General features: G+C 42.9%; 1 protein-coding gene across 1 annotated transcript in view; it reads right to left on the bottom strand.

Moving 5' to 3' along the window:
• Nucleotides 1-722: 722 nt before the first annotated feature.
• LOC121546441 (TLD domain-containing protein 2-like) overlaps nucleotides 723-12,010 on the bottom strand; it is a 59,801-nt gene continuing 48,513 nt past the window's right edge. The window contains exons 2-5 of the mRNA XM_045212409.1: nucleotides 3,966-4,124; nucleotides 3,759-3,854; nucleotides 3,535-3,608; nucleotides 723-1,311 (exon numbers count right to left, since the gene is read on the bottom strand). Coding sequence (XP_045068344.1) covers nucleotides 1,176-1,311; nucleotides 3,535-3,608; nucleotides 3,759-3,854; nucleotides 3,966-4,124 — 465 coding nt within the window. The 3' untranslated portion in view covers nucleotides 723-1,175. The remainder of the gene's footprint in view (nucleotides 1,312-3,534; nucleotides 3,609-3,758; nucleotides 3,855-3,965; nucleotides 4,125-12,010) is intronic.

Below are 12,010 nucleotides of genomic sequence, written 5' to 3'. Positions count from 1 at the left end.
TCAATGTCTGCTTTTTTACCCATCTACCAATAGGTGCCCTTCTTTGTGAGGCATCGGAAAACCTCCCTGATCTTTGTGGTTGAATCTGTGTTTGAAATTCACTGCTCGATTGAGGGACCTTACAGATAATTGTATGGGTGGGGTACAGAGACGATGTAGTCATTTAAAAAAAAGATGTTAAACACACATTATTGCACACAGAGAGAGTCCATGCAACTTATTATGTGACATGTTAAGCACATTTTTACTCAAACTTGCCATAACAAAAGAGTTGAATACTTATTGACTCAAGACATGTTAGCCTTTAATTTAAGTAATTTGTTAAAAAAAAAAAAAAAAAACTCATTCCACTTTGACATTATGGGGTATTGTGTGTAGGCCAGTGACAAAAAATCTAAATGTAATACATTTTAAATTCAGGCTGTAACACAACAAAATGTGGAAAAAGTCAAAGGGTGAAAATACTTTCAGAAGGTTATCTATAGAAAGAGAGAGAGAGAGAGCAAGAGAGAAAGGAGCTGTGACAAGGGCGCCCTCTAGAGTTGTAAACCAACAGTCACCGGGCACTTTGCCTCATTTAAAAATTAAAACATTTACCTTTATTTAACTAGGCAAGCCAGTTAAGAACACCGGCGAAACCCGGACGATGCTGTGCGCCACCCTATGGGACTCCCAATCACGGCCGGTTGTGATACAGCCTGGAATCGAACCAGGGGGTCTGTAGTGACGCCTCAAGCACTGAGATGCAGTGCCTTAGACCGCTGCGCCACTTGGGAGCCCATCATGTGTTATTGATTGAGATTGACCAGTCAACTGTGCTAATCTGACTGTCCTTTCATTGTTTAACTCTCAGCAGAACGTTTCTGAACTAATTAAAATCTCCACAGACTGATACAGACATACCAAGCAGAAAATAAGGCCAACAGAGAGAGGAGTGATTATTACACACTGTCTAAATAATTGAACACCAGAGGCCAGTAGTACTCTATTTCTGTTTTCCCAATGCTTCTGAAGATGGTGAGTTAGGGGCCTTATCTGTTTGTAATGGAAAATAATGAGGTGATGGAGTTGAATCACCTTGCACAGGGAGCCACGCTTTGGGATCCTCAGATGAGATCAACTGTCACAATGGTTGTATAATGTTTATGTAAGCAGTACCATGCAGTCCCTTGTCTTCAGGAGATGGCCCAAACCTCCAGGTCGTTGATGAGGAAGTCATCAGAGGAGGACAACACGTCATTGTCAAATGTGTCACACCTCTGGCTCCGCCCATGGATCAGGCCATCGTCTAACCACAGGCCAAAGAGACCCCTGAGAGCATAGCAGGAGAAGGGGGAGGAGAGTGAGCATAATTCCTCAACTTTCAAGCACTCCTTTAGACCACTAGTTACTTCCCTATTCGGTTGAGTTATAGTTAGGGCCCTGTGCTTTGGTTAATTATGTCACATGATTTAAAACTTTATTTTACTCCTATTCCAGAAATGAGAATTAGACCTACAGTTGAAGTCGGAAGTTTACATACACTTAGGTTGGAGTCATTAAAACTCGTTTTTCAACCACTCCACAAATTTCTTGTTAACAAACTACAGTTTTGGCAAGTCGGTTAGGACATCTACTTTGTGCATGACACAAGTAATTTTTCCAATTGGTGGTGTACCTATAATAATAATAATAATAATAATAATATGCCGTTTAGCAGACACTTTTATCCAAAGCGACTTACAGTCATGTGTGCATACATTTTTACGTATGGGTGGTCCCGGGGATCGAACCCACTACCCTGCCGTTACAAGCGCCATGCTCTACCAATTGAGCAATAGAGGACCTGTGGATGTATTTCAAGGCCTACCTTCAAACGCAGTGCCTCTTTGCTTGACATCATGGGAAAATCAAAAGAAATCAGCCAAGACCTCCACGAGTCTGGTTCATCCTTAGGAGCAATTTCCAAACGCCTGAAGGTACCCCGTTCATCTGTACAAACAATAGTACGCAAGTATAAACACCACGGGACCACGCAGCCGTCATACCGCTCAGGAAGGAAACGCGTTCCGTCTCCTAGAGATTAACGTACTTTGGTGGGAAAAGTGCAAATCAATCCCAGAACAACAGCAAAGGACCTTGTGAAGATGCTGTAGGAAACAGGTACAACATTATCTATATCCACAGTAAAATGAGTCCTATATCGACATAACCTGAAAGGCCGCTCAGCAAGGAAGAAGCCACTGCTCCAAAACCGCCATAAAAAAGCCAGACTACGGTTTGCAACTGCACATGGGGACAAAGATCGTACTTTTTGGAGAAATGTCCTCTGGTCTGATGAAACATAATGACCATCGTTATGTTTGGAGGAAAAAGGGGGTAGCTTGCAAGCCGAAGAACACCATCCCAACCGTCAAGCACGGGGGTGGCAGCATCATGCTGTGGGGGTGCTTTGCTGCAGGAGGAACTGGTGCACATCACAAAATAGATGGCATCATGAGGAAGGAAAATTATGTGGATATATTGAAGCAATATCTCAAGACATCAGTCAGGAAGTTTAAGCTTGTTCGCAAATGGGTCTTCCAAATGGACAATGACCCCAAGCATACTTCCAAAGTTGTGGCAAAATGGCTTAAGGACAACAAAGTCAAGGTATTGGAGTGGCCATCACAAAGCCCTGACCTCAATCCTATAGAAAATGTGTGGGCAGAACTGAAAAAGCATGTGCGAGCAATGAGGCCTACCAACCTGACTCAGTTACACCAGCTCTGTCAGGAGGAATGGGCCAAAATTCACCCAACTTATTGTGGGAAGCTTGTGGAAGGCTACCCGAAACGTTTGACCCAAGTTAAACAATTTAAAGGCAATGTTACCAAATACTAATTGAGTGTATGTAAACTTCTGACCCACTGGGAATGTGATGAAAGAAATAAAAGCTGAAATAAATCACTCTCTACTATTATTCTGACATTTCACATTCTTAAAATAAAGTGGTGATCCTAACTGACCTAAGACATGGACTTTTTACTAGGATTAAATGTCAGGAATTGTGAAAAACTGAGTTTAAATGTATTTGGCTAAGGTGTATGTAAACTTCCGACTTCAACTGTAAAATGAAAGCAATTGTCTGAGGATGGTGCTGGGCCATCTGACATGAAAAGAGGACAGTTTTATTTAAAGCTTTTTCATAAAGGTTAAAATCCAGGTCATGTGACATGATTAACCAAAACACAGGGTCCTACCCACTGGCACAGACCTCATTTCAAAGTCTAGTTTTGATTTACATGAGTTGTCAACTAATGTGAATTCAAAGTGAAATCAGCAAAACAATTAACCATGTCATTGGATTTATGTTTAAAGTTGGGTGAAAAAAATAATGAAATGTCCTTTAGTCCATTTGTTTTTCTCCAAATCCAATTGGTTTTCCACGTTGATTCAAGGTAATCACATTGATTTTTTGTTGTTGAAATTACGTGGAAACAATGTTGATTCAACCAGTTTTTGCCCAGTCAGTAGTTATAGTTTATTGATCATAGTGGACTGATTTTCACTTACCCTCCTCCACCAAATGCCAGGTAGTCTGGACTTCCCTTCACAAAGAAGGAGTTACTAAACTTCCATTCATAAACCTGGAAAATAAACAATGATCATAGCTTGGCATCGGTTGTTGTTTGGAAACAGAAACACTCATTGTGCAGTAATACAGTATAAGTAATTTAGGTTAGATTGAATCCAGCCCTGAGCCAGTGATACTGAGACTCGACATGGGGATCTCTCACCTGGAGTTGTGGAGAGAAGGAGAAGAGGAATGTGTGTCCTGTTCCATAGTATGACAGACTGATTCGAAGAGTAGTGGGACAAAATGCACCAAACACCTAGGACAAAGAGGCAGAGTTACAGAGCAAGGGATAAAAATCCCAGACAGACTTATGGCATAGGTGGGAAAACTTGGTTTAGGCCAGTAAAAGGCCTCAGCTACTCCTCACCTGTCCATAGTTGTCTCTGATGACAGTGAGGGTACTGGTGCTACAGTCCATGCCCCCCATGCTCTTGTACAGAGTGCCCAGGCTGGTGCCGTGTCTCTGGGTGCTGTATACCAGAGACCAGGGGCACTGCTCTAGCCGGGCAGGAAGATGCTCATATAGCTGAAAACCACAGGGAATTACACTGTGACATTAATATTTGTATCATTGATATTCATGTGCCAATTTATCATGACTTGTATAGGGAGCATATTTAGCACGGCAATAATTTACCACTATAAAAGTGATGCATTGATTTAATGGAGAATGGTGCAATTGCGGCCCGCAATTCGGGACGTTCCTGCGGTTTCAATATGGTTTGTTTTGTAGTCATGACAAAGATATATACATTGAACAAAAATATAAAACGCAACATGTAAAAATAGACACATTTATCAACATAGATGTCTCCCTCTGATCATTACTCTGAACTGACCAAAGGGGACCAGAACATCTCATTTCAGAGAGCGCTGTAAGTTGTTCCACATAAATGGCGCAAAAAAACTAAAAATCAGCTTTACCCAACTCTGTGGAGACCGATGTGGCCTCCAGTCTTATCCACGTTTGAGACCAGGTTTGGTAATTTGTAAGTCTAAATTGAATTAATGATGACAAATACAAAGGCAGTTTCTGCATGAGTGCTTTGTAGATAAATAAAAGAAATGCTGCCATCTCCTTACATACAAAGAGGGCCAACCCACTTTTTTAATACGACACTGTATATTCTGCATACAAATGTATATTACCGTTCAAAAGTTTGTGGTCACTTAGAAATGTCCTTGTTTTCCATGAAAACATACATTAAATTAGTTTGAATAGGAAATATAGCAAAATGAATAGGAAATGTAGTCATTGAGAAGGTTAGAAATAATGATTTTTAATTTAAATAATAGTGTCCTTCAAACTTTGCTTTCGTCAAAGAATCCTCCATTTGCAGCAATTACAGCCTTGCAGACCTTTGGCATTCTAGTTGTCAATTTGTTGAGGTAATCTGAAGAGATTTCACCCAATGCTTCCTGAAGCCCCTCCCACAAGTTGGATTGGCTTGATGGGCACTTCTTACGTACCATACGGTCAAGCTGCTCCCACAACAGCTCAATAGTAATAATAATCAAAAGTTGTGATCTGGTGACTGTGCTGGCCACTCCATTATAGACAGAATACCAGCTGACTACTTCTTCCCTAAATAGTTATTGCATAGTTTGGAGCTGTGCTTTGGGTCATTGTCCTGTTGTAGGAGGAAATTGGCTCCAATCAAGCGCTGCCCACAGGGTATGGCATGGTGTTGCAAAATGGAGTGATAGCCTTCCTTCTTCAAGATCCCTTTTACCCTGTACAAATCTCCCACTTTACCACCACCAAAGCACCCCCAGACCATCACATTGCCTCCACCATGCTTGACAGATGGCATCAAGCACTCCTCCAGCATCTTTTCATTTGGTCTGCGTCTCACAAATGTTCTTCTTTGTGATCCGAACACCTCAAACTTCGATTCGTCTGTCCATAAAACTTTTTTTCCAATATTCCTCTGTCCAGTGTCTGTGTTCTTTTGCCCATCTTAATATTTTATTTTTATTGGCCAGTTTGAGATATGGCTTTTTCTTTGCAACTCTGCCTAGAAGGTCAGCATCCCAGAGTCGCCTCTTCACTGTTGACGTTGAGACTGGTGTTTTGCAGGTACTATTTAATGAAGCTGCCAGTTGAGGACCTGTGAGGCGTCTGTTTCTCAAACTAGAGACACTAATGTTTTTGTCCTCTTGCTCAGTTGTGCACCGGGGCCTCCCATTTCTCTTTCTATTCTGGTTAGAGCCAGTTTGCGCTGTTCTGTGAAGGGAGTCGTACACAGCGTTGTACGAGATCTTCAGTTTCTTGGCAATTTCTTGCCTTCATTTCTCAGAACAAGAATAGACTCATGAGTTTCAGAAGAAAGTTATTTGATTCTGGCCATTTTGAGCCTGTAATCGAACCCACAATTGCTGATGCTCCAGATACTCAACTAGTCTCAAGAAGGCCAGTTTTATTGCTTCTTTAATCAGCACAACAGTTTTCAGCTGTGCTAACGTAATTGCAAAAGGGTTTTCTAATGATCAATTAGCCTTTTAAAATGATAAACTTGGATTAGCAAACACAACGTGCCATTGGAACACAGGACTGATGGTTGCTGATAATGGGCCTCTGTACGCCTATATAGACATTCCATTTTTTTTAAAATCAGCCGTTTCCAGCTACAATAGCCATTTACAACATTAACAATGTCCACACTGTATTTCTGATCAATTTGATGTTCTTTTAAATGGACAAAAAATGGCTTTTCTTTCGAAAACAAGGACATTTCTAAGTGACCCCAAACTTTTGAATGGTAGGGTATATATACACATTACCAGTCAAAAGTTGGACACACCTACTCATTCCAGGGTTTTTCTTTATTTAAAAAAACTATTTTCTACATTGTAGAGTAATAGTGAAGACATCAAAACTATGAAATAACACATATGGAATCATGTAGTTACCAAAAAAGTTTTAAACAAATTCTTCAAAGTAGCTACCCTTTGCCTTGATGACAACTTTCCACACTCTTGGCATTCTCTCAACCAGCTTCACCTGGAATGCTTTCCCAACAGTCTTAAAGGAGTTCCCACATATGCTGAGCACCTGTTGGCTGCTTTTCCTTCACTCTGTGGTCTGACTCATCCAAAACCATCTCAATTGGGTTGAGGTCGGGGGATTGTGGAGGCCAGGTCATCTGATGCAGCACTCCATCACTCTCCTTCTTGGTAAAATAGCCCTTACACAGCCTGGAGGTGTGTTGGGTCATTGTCCTGTTGAAAAACAAATGATAGTCCCACTAAGCCCAAACCAGATGGGATGGCGTATCACTGCAGAATGCTGTAGTAGCCATGCTGGTTAAATGTGCCTTGAATTCTAAATAAAATCAGACAGTGTCACCAGCAAAGCACACCCACACCCTAACACCTCCTCCTCCATGCTTTACGGTGGGAACTACACGAGGAGATCATACGTTCACCCACACACGTTTCACAAAGCCACGGCGGTTGGAACCAAACATCTCCAATTTGGAGTCCAGACCAAAGGACACATTTCCACCGGTCTAATGTCCATTGCTCGTGTTTCTTGGCCCAAGCAAGCCTCTTCTTCTTATTGGTGTCCTTTAGTAGTGGTTTCTTTGCAGCAATTCGGCCATGAAGGCCTGATTCACACAGTCCCCTCTGAACAGTTGATGTTGAGATGTGTCTGTTACTTGAACTCTCTGAAGCATTTATTTGGGCTGCAATTTCTGAGGCTGGTAACTCTAATGAACTTATCCTCTGCAACAGAGGTAACTCTGGGTCTTCTATCCCTGTGGCGGTCCTCATGAGAGCCAGTTTCATCATAGTGCTTGATGGTTTTTGTGACTGCACTTGAAGAAACTTTAAAAGTTCTTGACATTTTCCATATTGACTGACCTTCATGTCTTAAAGTAATGATGGACTGTCGTTTCTCTTTTGACTGGTAGTGTATATAAACTCAGCAAAAAAAGAAACGTCCCTTTTTCAGGACCCTGTCTTTCAGTCAATTCGTTAAATTCCAAATAACTTCACAGATCTTCATTGTAAAGGGTTTAAACACTGTTTCCCATGCTTGTTCAATGAACCATAAACAATTAATGAACATGCACCTGTGGAACGGTCGTTAAAACACTAACAGCTTACAGACGGTAGGCAATTAAGGTCACAGTTATGAAAACTTAGGACACTAAAGAGGCCTTTCTACTGACTCTGAAACACACCAAAAGAAATATGCCCAGGGTCCCTGCTCATCTGCGTGAAAGTGCCTTAGGCATGCTGCAAGGAGGCATGAGGACTGCAGATGTGGCCAGGGCAATAAATTGCAATGTCCGTACTGTGAGACGCCTAAGACAGCGCTACAGGGAGACAGGACGGACAGCTGATCGTCCTCGCAGTGGCAGACCATGTGTAACAACACCTGCACAGGATCGGTACATCCGTACATCACACCTGTGGGACAGGTACAGGTTGGCAACAACAACTGCCGGAGTTACACCAGGAACGCACAATCTCTCCATCAATGCTCAGACTGTCCGCAATAGGCTGAGCGAGGCTGGACTGAGGGCTTGTAGGCCTGTTGTAAGGCAGGTCCTCACCAGACATCACCGGCAATAATGTCACCTATGGGGAGCAACCCACCGTCACAGACAGGACTGGCAAAAAGTGCTCTTCACTGACGATTCGCAGTTTTGTCTCACCAGGGGTGATGGTCGTATTCACGTTTAACGTTGAAGGAATGAGAGTTACACCGAGGCATGTACTCTGGTGCAGGATCGATTTGGAGGTGGAGGGTCCGTCATGGTCTGGGGCGGTGTGTCACAACATCATCTGACTGAGCTTGTTGGCATTGCAGGCAATCTCAACGCTGTGCATTACAGGGAAGACATCCTCCTCCCTCATGTGGTACCCTTCCTGCAGGCTCATCCTGACATGACCCTCCAGCATGACAATGCCACCAGCCATACTGCTCGTTCTGTGCGTGATTTCCTGCAAGACAGGAATGTCAGTGTTCTGCCATGGCCAGCGAAGAGCCCGGATCTCAATCCCATTAAGCACGTCTGGGACCTGTTGGATCGGAGGGTGAGGGCTAGGGCCATTCTCCCCAGAAATGTCTGGGAACTTGCAGGTGCCTTGGTGGAAGAGTGGGGTACCATCTCACAGCAAGAACTGGCAAATCTGGTGCACTCCATGAGGAGGAGATGCACTGCTTAATGGCCACACCAGATACTGACTTACTTTTGACCCCCCCTTTGTTCAGGGACACATTATTCAATTTCTGTTAGTCACATGTCTGTGGAACTTGTTCAGTTTGTCTCTCAGTTGTTGAATCTTGTTATGTTCATACAAATATTTACACATGTTAAGTTTGCTGAAGATAAACGCAGTTGACAGTGAGAGGACGTTTCTTTTTTTGCTGAGTATATACAGTGAGGGAAAAAAGTTTTTGATCCCCTGCTGATTTTGTACGTTTGCCCACTGACAAAGACATGATCAGTCTATAATTTTAATGGTAGGTTTATTTGAGCAGTGAGAGACCGAACAACAACAACAAAAAATCCAGAAAAAATGCATGTAAAAAATGTTTAAAATTGATTTGCATTTTAATGAGGGAAATAAGTATTTGACCCCTCTGCAAAACATGAATTAGTACTTGGTGGCAAAACCCTTGTTGGCAATCACAGAGGTCAGACGTTTCTTGTAGTTGGCCACCAGGTTTGCACACATCTCAGGAGGGATTTTGTCCCACTCCTCTTTGCAGATCTTCTCCAAGTCATTAAGGTTTCGAGGCTGACGTTTGGCAACTCGAACCTTCAGCTCCCTCCACATATTTTCTATGGGATTAAGGTCTGAAGACTGGCTATGCCACTCCAGGACCTTAATGTGCTTCTTCTTGAGGCACTCTTTTGTTGCCTTGGTCGTGTGTTTTGGGTCATTGTCATGCTGGAATACCCATCCACGACCTATTTTCAATGCCCTGGCTGAGGGAAGGAGGTTCTCACCCAAGATTTGACGGTACATGGCCCCGTCCATCGTCCCTTTGATGCGGTGAAGTTGTCCTGTCCCCTTAGCAGAAAAACACCCCCAAAGCATAATGTTTCCACCTCCATGTTTGACGGTGGGGATGGTGTTCTTGGGGTCATAGGCAGCATTCCTCCTCCAAACACGGCGAGTTGAGTTGATGCCAAAGAGCTCGATTTTGGTCTCATCTGACCACAACACTTTCACCCAGTTCTCCTCTGAATCATTCAGATGTTCATTGGCAAACTTCAGACGGGCCTGTATATGTGCTTTCTTGAGCAGGGGGACCTTGCGGGTGCTGCAGGATTTCAGTCCTTCACGGAGTAGTGTGTTACCAATTGTTTACTTGGTGACTATGGTCCCAGCTGCCTTGAGATCATTGACAAGATCCTCCCGTGTAGTTCTGGGCTGATTCCTCACCGTTCTCATGATCATTGCAACTCCACGAGGTGAGATCTTGCATGGAGCCCCAGGCCGAGGGAGATTGACAGTTCTTTTGTGTTTCTTCCATTTGCAAATAATCGCACCAACTGTTGTCACCTTCTCACCAAGCTGCTTGGCGATGGTCTTGTAGCCCATTCCAGCCTTGTGTAGGTCTACAATCTTGTCCCTGACATCCTTGGAGAGCTCTTTGGTCTTGGCCATGGTGGAGAGTTTGGAATCTGATTGATTGCTTCTGTGGACAGGTGTCTTTTATACAGGTAACAAGCTGAGATTAGGCGCACTCCCTTTAAGAGTGTGCTCTAATCTCAGCTTGTTACCTGTATAAAAGACACCTGGGAGCCAGAAATCTATCTGATTGAGAGGGGATCAAATACTTATTTCCCTAATTAAAATACAAATGAATTTATAACATTTTTGACATGCGTTTTTCTGGATTTTTTTGTTGTTATTCTGTCTCTCACTGTTCAAATAAACCTACCATTAAAATTATAGACTGATCATTTCTTTGTCAGTGGGCAAACGTACAAAATCAGCAGGGGATCAAATACTTTTTTCCCTTACTGTATATATATATATATTTTTTTTACAGCATTACCAATGTTATTTATATAGACAGTAGTGGGCCGAGTATCGAACCTTGGGGCACTCCTTTATGTAACTCAAATTTGACCCCATCTACCTTGAAGGCCTGAGTTCTGTCATTGAGATAATTATGAAACCATCGGCAAGCATCAATACCCAACCCTATCGAGGACAGCTTATTCAACAGAATAACATGGTCTACAGTATCAAAAGTGTTTGGTGTCAATAGCTAATAAGGCGGCAAGAACCTCTGTTTCTGTGAGTTGCCAAAAAGAAAAGGGGGGGAAGTAGAGGAATTTCCCCGCTTCAGAGTCTGCAATACCGCTAAGGAAGTAGTTTGATTTGGCCTGTTTAACTGAGGCAGTGCACCTATTTCTCAATTGCCTAAACAGCTGACAATCAGCTAACGAGTCAGTTTGTCTAACCTTGGCCCAGGCTTGATTTCTTATTAAGAGGAGGTCTAAAGCCTTGTTCACATTGGCAGTCAGAACAGCCAAAAAGCACATAGAATCAGATATGTCAAGCCACATTTCAAACCACCTTTGGTTTGAAGTCAGATACAAATCGTATTACTGGCCATGTTCAAATCTGATTTATTTGCCAACATAGTTGACTGCCTTGGCTAGCCAAAAAGGACTCGTTTTGAAAGTTGGATCATCTTATCCTTTGAGGCTTTAAAAGTGTTACACTATGATTCACAAAAATTCAAAGCAACTGTGAATGGCAGGCATTGTTGTCACCTTTCATGCTACCCGGACCGGGCGCGTGCGACCACGTGCGCAAGTTGATTTTGCCCCCCCCCACACACCAGACGCGATCAGGGCAAGCAGGTTGAAATATCAAAACAAACTCTGAACCAATTATATTAATTTCGGTACAGGTCGAAAAGCATTAAACATGTATGGCAATTTAGCTAGCTAGCTTGCTGTTGCTAGCTAATTTGTCCTGGGATATAAACATTGGGTTGTTATTTTACCTGAAATGCACAAGGTCCTCTACTCCAACAATTAATCCACAGATAAAACGGTAAAGGTTTTTTCTAGTAATCTTTCCTCCTTCAGGCTTCTTCTTCTTCTTTTTTGGACTTTATATGGCGGTTGGCAACCAACTTTATGGTGCATTACCACAACCAACTAGACTGGAGCATAGACCTCAGTTCATCTTTCAATCATCCACTTGGGTAGATGCTCCTAAAAACCAATGAGGAGATGGGCGAGGCAGGACTTGCAGCTGGTTGAGCCTCACAAATAGAACCGAGTTCTATTTTAGGGCCTGGCCACGCAGACGCTCATTGACGCGCGCGAGCAGTGTGGGTGCAATCTTCTTCTTCTTCAGTGGGTTTTATCGGCGGTTGGCATCCAACGTTATGGTGCATTACCGCCACCTACCGTACTGGAG

The sequence above is a fragment of the Coregonus clupeaformis genome, unplaced genomic scaffold, assembly GCF_020615455.1.
Source record: "Coregonus clupeaformis isolate EN_2021a unplaced genomic scaffold, ASM2061545v1 scaf0012, whole genome shotgun sequence".
Taxonomy (NCBI): domain Eukaryota; kingdom Metazoa; phylum Chordata; class Actinopteri; order Salmoniformes; family Salmonidae; genus Coregonus; species Coregonus clupeaformis.
Note: the sequence above shows the minus strand (reverse complement) of the source record. Positions and strands in the feature narration are given on the sequence as shown.